The sequence below is a fragment of the Chlamydomonas reinhardtii genome, chromosome 2 (genome assembly GCF_000002595.2).
Source record: "Chlamydomonas reinhardtii strain CC-503 cw92 mt+ chromosome 2, whole genome shotgun sequence".
Taxonomy (NCBI): Eukaryota; Viridiplantae; Chlorophyta; class Chlorophyceae; order Chlamydomonadales; family Chlamydomonadaceae; genus Chlamydomonas; species Chlamydomonas reinhardtii.
Window position 1 is genome coordinate 8257978 of NC_057005.1, and position 17362 is coordinate 8275339.

At 61.1% G+C, this 17362-nt stretch overlaps 2 protein-coding genes across 2 annotated transcripts; both read left to right on the forward strand.

The window, feature by feature from the left end:
• Positions 1-9554: 9554 nt before the first annotated feature.
• CHLRE_02g141306v5 (uncharacterized protein) lies at positions 9555-13336 on the forward strand. The gene is made up of 6 exons (XM_043060082.1): positions 9555-9866; positions 10030-10072; positions 10834-10885; positions 11189-11293; positions 11459-12201; positions 12341-13336. The coding sequence occupies exons 1-5, from the start codon at positions 9826-9828 to the stop codon at positions 11527-11529; spliced, it is 312 nt and encodes a 103-aa protein (XP_042927853.1). The 5' UTR covers positions 9555-9825; the 3' UTR covers positions 11530-12201; positions 12341-13336.
• Positions 13337-15864: 2528 nt separating this feature from the next.
• CHLRE_02g141326v5 (uncharacterized protein) lies at positions 15865-17156 on the forward strand. The gene is made up of 4 exons (XM_043060083.1): positions 15865-16136; positions 16287-16406; positions 16644-16748; positions 16881-17156. Exons 2-4 carry the CDS (start codon positions 16301-16303, stop codon positions 16928-16930), a joined length of 261 nt encoding a protein of 86 aa, XP_042927854.1. The 5' UTR covers positions 15865-16136; positions 16287-16300; the 3' UTR covers positions 16931-17156.
• The last annotated feature ends 206 nt before the right edge of the window (positions 17157-17362 follow it).

The following is a 17362-nucleotide window of genomic DNA, read 5'->3' on the forward strand; positions in this document are numbered from 1 at the left end:
AGAGAGCGAGAGTGGTGAGTGTGGGACCCCATAGTAGCAGGCTGAGGATTGCACCGTTTGTACAGATTTCTGAATTGACTGAGGCAGTGCGGGTTTCGGCATGCAGGAGGTGGGCCCAGAGCATATACATGGCCCCTGTCGCGGCCATGATTGTGAGGCTGACAATGGCTTTGTCAAGTATGGTGTGTAGGGCTTTGCCAGTCTGGGCGGCTGTTTGGAAGATGGCGAGTCTAGACCGGGTAGCGAGATGAGCGGCTACTCTGATGGCAATTGTATGGCTGTGCATGGCTGCCTGCACATGCCCTGCTCCAGCCCAGTGGAAGTGGACGACGAGTGTAAGGTGCAGGCGAAGGAGTGGTGAACTTTCCCAGGGGGCGCTACAGTTAAGGGTCGGTTGCGGCCCGTAGGCTGTTTCTGCCATGGAGTGCAGTGCCGAAGCACCAGAGCGCAGTAGGGTTCCTCCATGCCGATTGCCCAGGTCGCCCAGCGCAAGTACACTCGTCAATAGGCTCTCTGCAAGCAGCCTGATTGTCTTAGTCGCATATGAACGGGATGCTCCCTCCGCTGTGCATAACTTTGTCACGCCATTTCTGCATGCCTGTGCTAATTTCAGATTGGTAGAAAGGAGCCCCTCCCCTACCGGCTGCAAAGCCTTTATCATCGCCTTGCGTATGTTGGTGCATCCAGGCTTGGGCTTAACCTTTGCGCGCGACAGGAGTCCGCTAGGGCTTCGGTATTGCCTTCGTTCGGAGCTTGTCGGTGGTGGTTCTGTGAGCAAACTCGCATTTTCATAGAGCTGGGAATTAGCTGTAAATACTGGAGGTTCGGCTCGGCCCCTTTCTGGGACGTCGTTGGCGAGCGGCTCTGAGGCAACTGGTATGTGCTTGGAGCTTATAAGCCCCTCAATATGCGGGTGCTTTGCAGCAGCTGGGCTTTGCGAGGGTCTCATTTGTGACATGCCGAGGGGCCCGGTGCCAGCAAGCTTGCTAGCTGTGTAGCACGTTGTGTGCAGGATACTGGCATCAAGTATGCCTGTCTGAGAGCAGCGATGCGACGATAGCGTCGCGTTCGCGGGGAAGCTGTAGCCATGCGAAATCCTCTCCCTCAGAGAGAGCTCGTTTACATCCGTTCGAGACGGATATGCAAACCACATATGGTCGTGGGGAGTTCGCTGGTTGCCTAAGTGCACGAAAGCACTGGCTCGCCGGGGCGGTCCCCAGTCAAACCAGCGTTCGGCCGCGGCAGGTCCAGCCCCTTTCCCAGCCGTGGTTGCGTTGGTTGTCAGCATGCAGAGTGCAAAGCATAGCAGAACACAGATACCTGCGGTCTTTCGCTCCACCTTTCGCCGAGCAACCATTTTCCACATATTTCCTAGCGACGAGCTTACAAGGGTTGGTACAGAGGTTTGGCTAAGCATTGTATTTTGTGACGTGGAGAACGAACACCCTAGGCAGCGGCGACATTTATCGGGCCACTAAATATTACAGCCAACACGCAGCTGACTCCCTCTTCGGGGCCTCACATGATGCGTACACGGCCCCGTTTGATGGCCTTTCCCTCGCCCACCCTGACCCTGACCCAGACGCCTGCACAAAGGCACTGGCGTGGGCAACAGCATCGATCGAACACCTAGAACACCAGGCCACCCCCGCCATTACCTTCATGATTATCCCACAAGGCAAAGGCGCCGCCAGCCGGTGCCTTGCGAGTCCGCATGTCACCATCCTGGCCCTGATTCCGCCTGGCGTACCCGCCTCTAGCATGTTAGATGGCCTCGGGGCGGCCGACGAGGCTGCCAGCAGCAAGCAGGGCCTGCAGCTACTCCTCATTGCGAACACCACAGGGGTACAAGCACTCAACTCCAACAACAACCTGACACGTCTCCAAACCTCCCTGGCCGAACTTGGAGCGGTGCCGCCACCGACCTCGCAACCCCCAGGGCGCCGACAACCACTGGAGTGGCCCGCGCGCGTAACCCTCCCCCGTGACCGCACAGCCCCACCGGGCCGACCATACAGCCACCGTGCAAAAGCCCGTGCAAAGCAGCTAACTAGACCCCAAGCCCCAGCAGCACGGGGCCTGGACACATGCCCTACGCCCATGCCCACGCTCTCTGCCCTCTACACCACACGAGCTGCCTTCCCCACTCGGAGCAGCTACCTGTACGATGCCGCCACCATTGTTTGGACCGACGGATCTTGCATCAAAGTTGCGGCCGGTGAAGATGGCAACGAAATGAACAAACTCGGTGCTTGCGCGTGGTCCCAACAGACCGAACACATCTACGTCGAACCAGGCGGCCTCAACAGCACCAACACAATCCAGAGAGCCGAACTATCAGCCATTCTCGTTGCGTTAGAATACATCCGCCCCCGACTCTGTCTGCTGGGCATGACCCAAGTAACCATAGCAAGTGATTCCCTAGTGTCTCTCTACTTGATCCGCCGAGCCCTTACTGCACCACAACGACTCCTACTATCCAAGCATAAAAACCTGCTGGAAAACATACTCCACGAGCTACAAATGTATGCCGACGCCGGGGTCCCAGTCCAGCTGCTGAAAGTCCGCTCTCACACAGGGCTCCACGGCAACGAGGAAGCTGACAAACACTATAAGGACGGGTTTGTGCGTTACGCATGCTTATTGTGCGCTACGCATGCGTCTGGGACTGGACGCATGCGTGCCAGAACGCATGAAGCATGAGGGGCGGGGGGCCGGGTCGGGCGCACAGCCGTGCGTACAAGCACGCATGCGGGCCGCATGCAGGCGCATGCGCACCGACCTGACGCAAGCACTAAGAGACGCACGTATTCCTGTAAGTCACGACATAGTCGTAGACAGCAAGCACGGCTCGCTCGCTCGTAGGGTCGCGTGATCGCCGGACGCGGCACTCCAACACTTCAACAGCGTCAGACCCTGCTATACGATGCAATGTGTATATCAAAACGAACAGTATAAGTAGGCTAGCAGGCCTTGCGAAGTATTCACTCGGACATAGTGCTAGACTTTTAGTCTTTAGACGGTCGGGCCTAAACGAGTGAACGCATGTGTATATATGGTATGCTGTACTATCTGGGCGTCGCTGGCAGCTCAAGGTGTGCGTAGAGTGCGTAGGCGTGGTTGTTTCTGCGACAGTGCCTTTGTTAAGCAGCCGCGGCGGGGGTTATGGTTATGAGATAGCACTGGCGTGGGACTGGGCGTGCACGATGAAGGTCGGGGGCGACGGCGCAACTGAGTGCAACGGTGGCACTGCGGTGGCGGCCCCCCACAGGCCATGGCTGCCGTTGTCGCCATTGCTAGCGTTGGACGCGTGCTGCCCCCCGCCGGCATCAACCCCGCGGCTGCACCATCAGCTGCGCCATCGCATCAGGCGACGAGACAGCACTGGCGTGGGGCTGGGCGTTTGTGATTGGTGCCGCGGGCGGCGGTGGCGCCAGTGAGCGCAACGGCGGTGCTGCGGCGGTGGCCCCCCACAGGCCATGGCTGCCGTTGTCGCCAGCGCTAACGTTGGACGCGTGCTGCCCCCCGCCGGCGTCACCCCCGCGGCTGCACATTCAGCTGCGCCGTCGCATCAGGCGACGAGACAGCACTGGCGTGGGGCTGGGTGCTTGGGATTAGTGCCGCGGGCGGCGGTGGCGCCCGTGAGCGCAACGGCGGTGCTGCGGCGGTGGCCCCCCACAGGCCATGGCTGCCGTTGTCGCCAGCGCTAACGTTGGACGCGTGCTGCCCCCCGCCGGCGTCGCCCCCGCGGCTGCACCATCAGCTGCGCCGTCGCATCAGGCGACGAGACAGCACTGGCGTGGGCCTGGGCGTGTGTGATTGGTGCCGCGGGTGGCGTCGTCGTGGGAGAGCGCAACGGCGGTGCTGCGGCGGTGGCCCCCCACAGGCCATGGCTGCCGTTGTCGCCAGCGCTAACGTTGGACGCGTGCTGCCCCCCGCCGGCGTCACCCCCGCGGCTGCACCATCAGCTGCGCCGTTGCATCAGGCGACGAGACAGCACTGGCGTGGGCCTGGGCGTTTGTGATTGGGGCAGCGGGCGGCGGTGGCGCCAGTGAGCGCAACGGCGGTGCTGCGGCGGTGGCCCCCCACAGGCCATGGCTGCCGTTGTCGCCAGCGCTAACGTTGGACGCGTGCTGCCCCCCGCCGGCGTCACCCCCGCGGCTGCACCATCAGCTGCGCCGTTGCATCAGGCGACGAGACAGCACTGGCGTGGGCCTGGGCGTTTGTGATTGGGGCAGCGGGCGGCGGTGGCGCCAGTGAGCGCAACGGCGGTGCTGCGGCGGTGGCCCCCCACAGGCCACGGCTGCCGTTGTCGCCATTGCTAGCGTTGGACGCGCGTTGCCCCCCGCCGGCGTCACCCCCGCGGCTGCACCATCAGCTGCGCCGTTGCATCAGGCGACGAGACAGCACTGGCGTGGGCCTGGGCGTTTGTGATTGGGGCAGCGGGCGGCGGTGGCGCCAGTGAGCGCAACGGCGGTGCTGCGGCGGTGGCCCCCCACAGGCCACGGCTGCCGTTGTCGCCATTGCTAGCGTTGGACGCGCGTTGCCCCCCGCCGGCGTCACCCCCGCGGCTGCACCATCAGCTGCGCCGTTGCATCAGGCGACGAGACAGCACTGGCGTGGGCCTGGGCGTTTGTGATTGGGGCAGCGGGCGGCGGTGGCGCCAGTGAGCGCAACGGCGGTGCTGCGGCGGTGGCCCCCCACAGGCCATGGCTTCCGTCGTCGCCATTGCTAGCGTTGGACGCGTGCTGCCCCCAGCCGGCGTCACCCCAGCGGCTGCACCATCAGCTGCGCCGTTGCATCAGGCGACGAGACAGCACTGGCGTGGGCCTGGGCGTTTGTGATTGGGGCAGCGGGCGGCGGTGGCGACAGTGAGCGCAATGGCGGTGCTGCGGCGGTGGTCCCCCACATGCCATGGCTGCCGTTGTCGCCATTGCTAGCGTTGGACGCGTGCTGCCCCCCGCCGGCGTCACCCCCGCGGCTGCACCATCAGCTGCGCCGTTGCATCAGGCGACGAGACAGCACTGGCGTGGGGCTGGGTGTTTGGGATTGGTGCCGCGGGTGGCGTCGTCGTGGGAGAGCGCAACGGCGGTGCTGCGGCGGTGGCCCCCACAGGCCACGGCTGCCGTTGTCGCCAGCGCTAACGTTGGACGCGTGCTGCCCCCCGCCGGCGTCACCCCCGCGGCTGCACCATCAGCTGCGCCGTCGCATCAGGCGACAAGACAGCACTGGCGTGGGGCTGGGTGTTTGGGATTAGTGCCGCGGGCAGCGGCGTCGTGGGAGAGCGCAACGGCGGTGCTGCGGCGGTGGCCCCCCACAGGCCACGGCTGCCGTCGTCGCCAGCGCTAACGTTGGACGCGTGCTGCCCCCCGCCGGCGTCACCCCCGCGGCTGCACCATCAGCTGCGCCGTCGCATCAGGCGACAAGACAGCACTGGCGTGGGGCTGGGTGTTTGGGATTAGTGCCGCGGGCAGCGGCGTCGTGGGAGAGCGCAACGGCGGTGCTGCGGCGGTGGCCCCCCACAGGCCACGGCTGCCGTCGTCGCCAGCGCTAACGTTGGACGCGTGCTGCCCCCCGCCGGCGTCACCCCCGCGGCTGCACCATCAGCTGCGCCGTCGCATCAGGCGACGAGACAGCACTGGCGTGGGCTTGGGCGTTTGACGTTGGGGCAGCGGGCTGGCCGCTGCCGCTACTCACATTCCCGGGGACTGCGAGGTAGCTCAAGGCAGTGGATAGGTGCAGTTGTGGCTGCGACGATGCTTGTCCGCAGCAGCAGCCGCGGCAGGGGCTATGGTCGCAGACGCCATATCACGGTGCTTTTAAGCGCCTCAAGTCCTGTGTTATGAGTTTGAGGATTGCACAGCACCGAGCCCCGACCACAAAGCGTTTCCCCGGCTGTCCCGTGAAAGGCGCTAGGCACGAGCGGCGGTGCGTGTGCCTGAGAGCTTTACCCCGTATCCAGCCCAGGGCATAAGGTGTTCCCCCGGCTGTCCCTGATAAGGCGTTGGGCGTGAGCAGCGGTGCGTGTGCCTGAGAGCTTTACCCCGTATCCAGCCCAGGGCACAAGGCGTTCCCCCGGCTGTCCCTGATAAGGCGTTGGGTGTGAGCGGCGGTGCGTGTGCCAGAGAGCTTTACCCCGTATCCAGCCCAGGGCACAAGGCGTTCCCCCGGCTTTCCTTCAGACGGCGTTGGGCGTGAGCGGCGGTGAGAGCTTTACCCCGTATCCAGCCCTGGGCATAATGTGTTCCCCCAGCTGTCCCTGATAAGGCGTTGGGCGTGAGCGGTGGTGCGTGTGCCTGAGAGCTTTACCCCGTATCCAGCCCTGGGCATAATGTATTCCCCCGGCTGTCCCTGATAAGGCGTTGGGCGTGAGCGGTGGTGCGTGTGCCTGAGAGCTTTACCCCGTATCCAGCCCAGGGCACAAGGCGTTCCCCCGGCTGTCCCTGATAAGGCGTTGGGCGTGAGCGGTGGTGCGTGTGCCTGAGAGCTTTACCCCGTATCCAGCCCAGGGCACAAGGCGTTCCCCCGGCTTTCCTTCAGACGGCGTTGGGCGTGAGCGGCGGTGCGTGTGCCTGAGAGCTTTACCCCGTATCTAGCACGAGGCACAAGACGTTCCCCCGGCTGTCCCTGATAAGGCGTTGGGCGTGAGCGACGGTGTGTGTGCCTGAGAGCTTTACCCCGTATCCAGCCCCGAGCATAAGGTGTTCCCCCGGCTTTCTTTCATACGGCGTTGGGCGTGAGCGGCGGTGCGTGTGCCTGAGAGCTTTACCCCGTATCCAGCCCTGGGCATAATGTGTTCCCCCGGCTGTCCCTGATAAGGCACTGGGCGTGAGCGGCGGTGCGTGTGCCTGAGAGCAGTGCCCCGTATCCAGCCCCGAGCACAAGGCGTGTCGGCGTTGGGCATCAGCTGAGGCGCGTGCGCAGAGAAGGCCCCGTGTGCGTTCATATTAATCCCCCTTTCAACACCGCACATGGCAAGACAAGCAAGTATCAAGTATGCGGCCAACCAAGTTTAAGTGTTGCATGGGGCGCTGCTTCCAAACTCTTTGCGGCACTTCCTTCTTTGCCAGTTCAATTTATATATACTGTATCCTTCTATGCATATCACACATTACTAAAGACTACAGACACGTCAAGGTGTCAGTATGTAGAGACCCGCAAACAGTTCTCTGCCACTCGGCAGAGGACGCCCTCGCCCTGCTATGTTTGCTTTTAAGGCCCAGTCTCCACTAGTAACGCTATGTGGCGCACAGGTGCGCCTTGCAGCGGCCATAACGCTGGGTTGTTGCAGGGGTGGTGACGTCGTTGACCGAGCGCAATATTTATCGCCCACCTTCAATTCGTTCAGGTTCAGGCTCAACAAAAGCATTTCAAAAGGCTACAGAGCCATCACGCGTGGCGCAGGTGAGGCGGGGGTACCGTCCGCGCGACTTGGTTGCTAGCTCCCGAGGCTGTCAGCTGAGAGCATGCGCATGCTAAGGTGTCTGTATAATGGCACCGTACAAGCCTGTCATCAGTTCATGCTCAGTTCTCAGTCCTGGTACCCTCCCGCCCTCCCTCAGGACTCCGGCCGCACGAAGGGCCACCCGTGCGGACCACCCCTGGGTGGGCTAGACGTGGCGCACTCACACGTTAACCCCAACAGGCAAGTCTATGTCCAGATATTATTTCGCAATTGCTGAAGTAAGCACTGCATGAGTAGCGTGTCTGCAGCTGAACATGGGGGGAAAGGTACCTTGCGTCTTACCCTCTGATATGCCTGGTTTTGTGGTTTGGTTCCTGACCGAATCGTCCTGAACACTATGCAGGCTTACGAAGGGCAGCACGGGTGTGGCTAGCTGTGGACTGGAGCGCTGGCACCGGCAGCATGCGGAGTCTGCGGTGGCACTGTGCAGCAGGTCGGACGTTGTGGTTGAGGTCGTTGTGTGTTTGGCAAGACTTAGTATGGGCACACCTCTGCCGCTTATGCCTTGGCGGGTGGCGTTTGGTTGTTCCGCGGAAGTGGCTACATGCACATCTGTGGCTAGCTACGGACTGGAGTGCCGGCACCGGCAGCATGCAGAGTCTGCGGTAGCACTGTGCAGCAGGTCGGACGTTGTGGTTGTCGTTGTGTGTTTGGCAAGACTTTAGTATGGGCACACCTCTGCCGCTTATGCCTTGGCGGGTGGCATTTGGTTGTTACCCGGAAGCGGCTACATACGCATCTGTATTCATGTTACGGTAGGGCACGTTCGGTGAGCGAGGAGGTCGATGGGTGACAGGGCATGTGGAGCGGGCAGACTTCCTTTCCAGGGTGTGCGATGGCGGACTAAAAGCCTAAGGAGAGGCTGGTGGATGGAGGCGGACTCACGCCTTCAGAGAAACAGGCCGAATCCTCGTTTACACTGGACGCACGGCACGTGCCGTTGCATGAACTGTAACACAAATGAGCAGTTGAGGGAATTGGCTTCGTGTGCCCTACGTGTGCGTGCATGCATGCGGGTGGGAAGCGTGCAGTTGGGGGCAGCTGCTTGCGTTAGGTAACGCACATGCGTCCCGCATGCGCCATGGCATGCTTAGTACTTCACGCAACCGGCATATGTGCTTCAAGCATGCGTATGGCATGCGTTCGGGACGCATGCGTACATCCAGAAAGAGTCGCTGCGGCCGCTAGCCAACACCAGCATGCGTTAGGTAACGCACGCTCTGGTAGCGCACGCATGCGTATGGGCGGGCACCGCATGCGTACAGCACATGCTTTTCACGCGTTAAGCATGCGTTTGGGCCATGCGGCACGCATGCTAACGCATGCTCTAACGCATGGACCCGTCGTTATAGTGAAAGGTGCCGCCAAAGTCGCCGCCAACGACATGGAGGCCATGGGGCAGGCCATACGCTTAGCACCAGACGAACCGTGGTCCAACATCTGGTGGCCCAAACGCAACTCTGACAATTTCTACCTAAGTGACCTAAACCGTGGAGTCCTGAACTCATTGCCCCCCGAAGCACAACAAGGCTTTACCAATAACACACCAGTGCTGGAGCAATGGGCGGAAGCATCTGCCAACATGTGCCCCACCCTCAGCAACCGCACCCTCGCCAGCTCCACCAGGCACCCCTGGCTGGTCAAGCAAATACTCTACGCCCGCTACGGCTACCTCTTCAACGCACAGCTTAAACGGCGCTACCGCCTGGGAGGGAACGGCAACTGCCCCCTCTGCCACACCCCTGACTCCGGCGGGCACATCCTCGGAGGCTGCACACACCCTAAAATGAAAGGCGCGTACATCAATCGGCACAACTGGGCAGTCCAGCGTGTCGCCAAATGCATCTCCAAAGGGACCTACGGGAACGGGTTCATGGTCATGGACGCGGGCCCGCTAGCCGACCTGCCACACTATGCGTCTGCACAACGCCCCCCCCCCGCCTGGCTGGCTGCGGAGAGGACATCATCACCCCTTATTACAAGGCTCAGACCTGACATTCTGTTCATCCCAAACCTGCCCGCCCATGAAACACATAGAGAAGGGTACCGCCCGCCCCTGAACAAAGCACGGCTGCCCATCTATATCCTTGAAATCGGTTACAGCTCTGACGTTCGCCATTTGGACAAGCGGGAAGAAAAATCTCAACAACACCAAGAACTCAAGCGACTGCTGGAAGCGGCCGGATGGACGGTCCACTACTCCACCAATGAATGCCTTGCGCTCGGAGTGACTGGGGCCATCCCTTGCAACCTCACTAAGCTGCTCACCTCTCAACTTGGGGTGACCCCACACAGCCGCACGAGTATGCGGAGAGAGGCTCCACACACACGCTGTGAACAGTGCGGGCGGCATTATCAAAATGCGCCGAGTAACCGAGCAGGAACTCAAACCGAGAGGTGGGTGAGCCACGGCTCCCCCACACCTCCTCGGAGTGCGTGGTGAGGTGGCAGCGCGAGGGGGATGGGCCTCCTCGCCCTAGCCACCTTACCCCGATAATCCACGCCAGGCCCCATGGGCCGGCGTTTGAATTATTATTATTATTATCATCTGTGGAAGCTTATAGTGATAGCGCGGCCCCTTGGAGCCTGCTGGTCGCGCTGCTCACGGTAAGCATGCGTCCACAAATGGCTTCGGCTGGCTGTCTGGGCAGATTTCCGTAGCGGCGACCGCGCCACAGGGCTGCCTATGCGCATATCATGCGGAATTATCGGGGGCCAGCCAAAGAGCAGTCGCCAGGGGCAGTCGCGCGGCGCATTTTGGTAGCGGCACGCCTCGCGGCGCGAAACCCCCCGACTTCGGGGAGGTCGCGCGCTGGAGCCCTGCTAGCTTTTACAGTTTTCAAACGCTGGGCCGTGTCGGTGCTATACCTATCATGTATCATCCGGCGGAACAGCATTTAGCAGGGTGCGCGGGTCGCAGTCTCTGATCGGCTGGTCGCAGGGCTTTCCGGCGACATCAACCGGCGTTGCCAACATATATATGTAGTTTCTGATGTGTGCCCGCATGTTTTGGGGATCTTGTACCTAAATGTCCATTGTAGGCTTGAAAGGATGTTGAAAGGCTTCGACCCTAGTCGCCCTGGCATGCATGCACTAGCATGTGACGCCGCGGCTCAGAGGGGTACACGATTTGCTGGTTATGTAGCATGGGCCGTGGTAATACACGTCAGGAACCGGATTCCGTTTTCGGGCAAGGTATTACTCTTGTCTTTGGGAAGCAATCTCTGATCGGCTGCACCGGACCGGTGAAAAGAGGCGTGGGTTGGGCCCGCGGCCGCACAGAATCACGTCTGGTAGCAGTGACAACGATGACAGGACTTGCCCTTCCCTCCGCCAACCACTGTGTGTGCGCGGCCTTCCTCCTGCAGGCCTGGCTGCTCTGCCTGGACGTGTGCCTGCACCACCGGCACATCAGCGTCGGTAGGTGCCCCAGCTTCTCCTGCGGCTCCCAACCAGCAGCAAGAGGCAGCAGCTGCACTCAATAAACTATTGGTAGGGTGGAAACAGTGGCAGCTGCTCCGCGGCTGCCGCCTGCGCCTGGAGTGGCACTGTGCCAGCGGCCGCGGAGGTGTTGCTCTATGCCATCCTTCGTGTGTACTCCGCGGAAAGTGGCTTTAGTAAGAAGGTGGATAGCACCGGCAGCAGCAGCAGCAGCAGCAGCAGCGCCTACGATCGTGCAGTGCCGCTTTGCAGCCGCATCACCGTGCTGGACCGCCCCGACAGCCCGTACAGAGTCACCCCGGCAGCTGAAGCACTTCGTGGAAGAGAAGAACCCGAGCCAGGCATCGTTGCGCGCTCGGTTCTGGCTCATTGTGGCATTGTATGAAGGTGAGCTGCTGCGGCCTTGGCTGTGGCCTAGGCTGCGGCCTAGGCTTCCATAATCCAGGTTTTCTGCCTGAAGCCCGCACCTGGCTGCGTTCTGGACGGGGAGTGCGTGGCTGTGCGCAGTGGCAGTGGCAAGGCCTGCTGCGGCGGCACCTGCTGTCGCTGCAGGCCGCTGGACCCCGTGCCAGAAGAGGGGAAGCGTGCGCAGTTGCAAGCGGGCCCTGCCACTACACGTGTAACTCCTTTGGGTGTAACAGCTCCTCTCTCCTCTCTCCCGGCGCTTCTTAGTGCCACATACTACATCTCGGCATTGACTCTTATTCTCTACCTTGGTTCTCAAAGGCAAGTATCATGCGTACTGGTGATTCTGGTCGGTTCTGGTGATACTGGTTTCGAGCTTAGGGCCGTAGGGCCGTAGGGCCAACATCTCGGCAGGCGAAAGCTGTACTGATAGGACAAGAGTTTAGCCAGGTAGACGTGTGGACTGGTGGCATGCATGAAGTCCGGAGTGCATGGCAAGGAGGCATCGGGCATGCGGGGCTTTGCAAGGGAATGTCGAGGGACTGACGGCGACACAGGGCGAAGTGCTAGGGGAGAGCATGGGAGAGCCCAACTGCCACTCGTAACCGTGTGGAGTCAAATGCACCAGGAAGCGGGCCTGGCCGCGTTGGCAGGCAACCATGTATCAATACACGAATCTTTATGTCTTGTGTTGCCACTGTGTCGACAAAGGGGGGTAGCGGGACGCGAGAGCGGGAGTGGGGCCGGCGACCGCTGCCCGGCCTGTGCAAAGCCCTGTGCAAGATGTCCACGGAGACCGCAGACCCGGAGACACCAGCAGACACGCACCAAACCCCCTGACTAGGGACTCTCATATGCCCCATTGGCTCTGGCCGGCGCCGCTCGGTTCGGTGAGCTTCGGAAAGGCACCAAAGCCGGGCATCGTCGCGAGGGGTCCTTCAGGCCTGGGCCAGGGGGCCGGCGACACGGCGCGTGGCTCATCTTAGGCCGCACATCAATTGAACTAACAGGAACAACATGTCCGCGCAGGAAGCACGAAACAGGAATTTCATTTGACGCGTGTGAAGATTGCGAAATGCCGCGAAGGTCGAGGTCCCGGCAGGCGGGCCTCTCGGGCCGAGACCAATTTATATGATTCCATTGGAGTCCAAGTTACAGTTTTAATCACTCGGGAGCCTGGGAAAGGGGGGTCCGAACACTACTTAAGCCCGGATCCAGGCAGGATCCAGGGCCCGGGGCGGGAGTTGCATACCCCTCTCCCCTGCAATAATCCTTACGGAAGCAAATGAAGCCCCCGCATTTGCCGGGGCTCTCGCACAAACAATTTGGGCAAGTCCTTGGAAACGGGCCAAATTGAAGTGGTTCAAAGCGACATGAAGCTGCAGTGCACGCCCATGCTCGCTGGAGACCAAGGACAGGACTACTAGTGCTCGCCCCAGGAAGTGAACCATTGGCGCACTTCTCCATTTTGGCCGGGGGTGGGGGACGTGATGCCTAGAGGAACATAGCAGCTACAATGCAGATCGCTGTATCCATATCAAGGTCTGGAAAGGGAGAACAGGCAGGGGACAAAACACGCCGACACTGACGCAAACACTGTAGACGCCGATAATAATGTCAGATATTGTATGCATTTGGTGTCGTTAGTATTAGTGACAATTGTCAGCTGTAAAGCGAAAGGAGCAGATGACGTCCAGACGCGCTTCCGACCAGCTGACTCGAACGCCGGGCAGACCGCGTCCGTGAGACCAGGACCCGGGTCGCGGGGACTTTGCCGTGGGGGAGGGGGGGGGGGGGAACTGGAGCGGACCTGTTGCGGAGGTGGGTGCGGCGTGAAACCTATCGTGTCAGGTCGGGGGCTGACTGGAGGTTTGACAACGAGGGAGAACGACCGTGGCGCCGTGGAGGAAAGATTGGGTTTGGGACAGCAGGGATTGGAACCTGGCTTTGAGGGATTGGGTTTGTGACGGCAGGGATTGGAACCTGGCTTTGAGGGATTGGGTTTGGGATGGCAGGGATTGGAACCTGGCTTTGAGGGATTGGGTTTGGGATGGCAGGGATTGGAACCAGTGTTTCACGGATTGGGATTGGAGGTCGCGGCACAAAGGATAGCAAGTCCGTCTATCCTGGGGTGACCAGAGGATCGGTAGGATTGGTACCCCATACCACCCCTCCGACTCTGGCGATAGCATGCCTCGCGAAATGTGGTGACATCCACCCTCACAAAATGCGACGGGAGCCAGGCTTTACTATCCTTAATTATCGTAGAAGTTAATTCCTGAAAGGAGGAGGCTAACCATGCGCGTGCGTGGAGAAACACGTGTTGACACGAATTTGCCCCTTCTCAGACCGGCGTCATACCCGTGTGCCCCGGCACCCTCCCTTATTGACGTGCGTGGATGCAGCGTTATTGACGTGCTTGGATGCAGCGTCGGATCGCGGTGCCGCGCGGCGGAAACCCAGGCTGATAGCAGCGCGCAGCAGCGGCAGTCGCCAGCCTTCCTCCCCACCAGCGGCCGTGCAACCGGTGACTAGCCATGGGCAGCCGCGGCAGCCACCGCGACAGCCTCCGCCGCGGCTGCTTGTCACAGTCACCGCCACACGCCGCCGCAACCCTAATTTGTACGAGACGAGCCGCTTTTCCGTTGCCCAGCCATGACGCATGGACCCCAGCAGCGGCGCCACTACTCACCATGCCTGACCGGCGCCAGTGCATACTTCCAGTACCATCTCACCCATTTACAGCAGCCAGTCAGCCTTCGTGTCAGCCCGGCTGCAGCTAGGCAGCCACCCTGGTTTGTTTTTCGCGGCCATCCTCAACTTGACAACCGCCATGCCGCACCCTCCTTTCTGCCGTTCTCTTTCATCTTGTCGTCGCATGTACTACTCATGGCTCACCGCGGATGCCTGGCTGCTTTCCAGGTGGGTTTATTTTGTGGGTTTCGCGGTGTCGCGCATGGCAGCCTAGTCGCGCGCGAGCTGGTACACGTCAGCCCTGCCCGGGCCAGCAGTCTGCTTCACGCCAGTGTAACCATTTGGTGCCACTAGGGCGCAGAAGTCGCGTCCAGCGACCTGCACCCCAAGGCACTCCCCCCATCAAATTTGATACCCTCTATTTACAGAACTGCCCCGCACTCTGTAAGCTGCTTCCTAGGCCGAGAACGCTTGCTGCCGTACCCCTATTAAACGCACCGTCCTCCCTGCGCGTATTGTCCAGCCTGCTGTACGGTTTGACAAACGCTTTCGAATGGTGTTGAGAAAAGGCTACAGTCAGTGGCGGGTTTCAGGAATGCCGGTTTTTCCCTCGCGCTTCCCAGCCATGCCAGCTAAGTGCCTGGGTATTGGGATTGATAATCCAGTTGATACCTGGCAGCAGGGCAGCGCGCGGTGGGTAGCTGCTCCCCTCGCGCATTGCATGGGTGCAAATTCATGCTTTTGCGCAGGGGGCAGGATGCCCTCATAAATCCTACGCGCGCAAGGTTGGGAGTCATTGCCCACCCGTACCCCAACAAGCTATGCATACCCAAGCTGCCACACCACAGGGCTGTCGCCGGCAACCAATGGCGCGAAAGCTGGCTTGCTGTCACAATGGGCCTTTTTCCCAGCCTTGCAGCGTGGGCGTGGCTACGTTGAACCCGCATGCACGCTGGAGAGCGCCCAGGAACATCTGCGCTATGGAAGGGGCCTTGGGGCTACTGTCCCACGATGGGACTTACCGGGTCATGATCAACGCGCTCCCGCGCGGGAGAGGTCGGGCTGGCGCCGGTGTCTGTTTGGACGCGACTTTTGCGCCCTAGTGTGCGCCTGCTGCGGAGCCGCGTGGGGCTGTCTCATCTCGAAAGGTAACAAGCAACCACAATTGCTGCTAATTCTAGCTTCTTTCTTGCTGCTTGCTAGCCTGGAGCACTCGATGGCGTCTTGCATTTGCATTCACACTAGCTTTCATTTCTCTCAACCCCGGCCGCTCCCCCCGTTTACCCTGCTTATGCCTCCCGCTCCGTGCAGATCCCGGGCCCCTAGCAGCGCGCAGCAGCGGCAGTCGCCAGCCTTCCACCACACCAGCGACCGTACAACCGGTGACTGGCCATGCGCAGCCGCCCCCGGCAGCCACAGCGGCTGCGTGGCTCAGTCACCATCACGCGCCGGTGTAACGCACAAACCTGTGCCTCCAGACCCACGAACTTCACCACAGTTCCAAGATTCCCCTGCAGGTTGAAGACGGTCCCTCTCTGATTGCACGGCACCCTTATAGTCAGGTGCCCCGTGTCACATTCATGAAGGGCTCCTCGCTGTCTGGCTCTGGCTTGCTTAAAACGCTACCAACACGGTACTGAAGCAGTGCAAGTGGACACATCGCACACCGCTTGCTCTGACGAGGATTACCGGCAGCCCCGCTGTCTTGTCACATCCGTTGGTTTTTTGGGCTGAGCCCCCCCAGCGCAGCGTTTCAGGGGGGGGCGAAGCCCCCCAGGAACGAGACCCCGTTTCCGGGGATGGGGCCCCGGAAGTTTGCCCAAAACTCCGGCCAAAACTCCGGCCCATTCGCCGGAAGTTTGCACCGCCAGTTCGAACGAGCCAACCCCAGTCGACCCCGAACTTCCAAAACTCCGGCCAGCGAGCACAGTCCAATGCTGACCGAACTCGCAGCTCCCGCTATGGCGCGAGCGCGCCCCGCTTTCTTTCCTTTGCCTTACGGAGCCTCGTTACTCTCCGGAAGCTCCTGCGCCTCTCGTGACCCTTCATATTATTTATCGGCTCGGCCCTGGCAACTTGGCGCCATCGGCGATAGAGGGCTGCGCGAAGACCCGCCACAGCGCTTAAGCAGGTGCGCGGTGGGCAGATAGAGGGGGAGCAGTGCGTGTGGTATGCGCCGGCGTGGGTGGCAGCGGGGGTCTCGTGTGCCTGTCTTGGCCCGCGTTCACCCGCACCCGCACCCGCGCAACCCTCACCACTGTCAATCATGACATCCCCACAGGACACCCACGGGCAATGGGTGAAAACTCATTGCCGCGCATGCACGCGCCGCACCTAGTCGCTGACAGCGACAGCGAGGGTGAAAGCGTAATGTGCATTGGCGAGGTGGCTGCAAAGCCGGGTGGGTGCGTGCCGGGAGCGTGGTTGGCAATGGGACTGGGTACATTGGCGCGTTCACGCTGCCAGGGCTTGCTCCCTGCGTGAATGTCTACAGCGTGCACCAGGGGGCGCGGCAGCAGGGTGGGGCGTGAGCCAATGCAGGCAGACCGTAGCACACGTACATGCGCAGAGCCTCACGGCCCCTCTCGACAAGTAAGTTCGCCTTCCATCGCCCCACGCCATGTGCCTCCACCCGCAGGGCACCGCCCGGCAGCGGGTGCCAACGCCCACGTGGTCGTCATCGACAGCGACAGCGAGGGCGAGAGTGTCGTCATGTGCGGTGGAGAAGCGGCTGCTGAGCCGGGTGGGTGTCGGGGGCTTCGGGGGCTGGGCGTGGTGGCGTTGCGGGGACAAAGGGTGGGTGTGCATGCATGCTTGGGCCACCAGATTACGGGCAAACTTCCGGGCCCCCATCCCCGGAAATTTCCTGTGCCAGGAACACCCCTGTCCGTGCGTGCGTGCGTGCGTGGTGTCGGCAAAACATAGCATACTGGCGCAAACCGCGAGTGCTACGTATTAGTATTTGTTAATGCCTATTGCATGTAAATAGGTGGCAGGGAAAATTCGGGCGGAGCGAGAAGTGCCTTCGCGCGTCCATGGACAATTGACTTTTGCGAGGTCGCGAGGAAAGCATCCGGTGCCCGCTGATATGCAGTCTCTAAGGCAAACTATGTTGGCGGCAAGCAAAGCGGGGAAGTATATCGATAATTTTGAGCGACTTGCCGAGCCATGCCTGCCGACGCGCCAGGATGCCGAGAAGCCCCGAGGTCGCCCCCGCCCCGCGCCTAGCCCTTTGAGCGTGGGGCGCCGGGGAGGTGTTGATTATGGCAGGAGGCAAAAGAAATGCTTGGGGTGTTTGGGAACGTGACAAGGCACGCATGCGTGGCGCGGGAAATCCCGCACGACCCCAACCCGAGT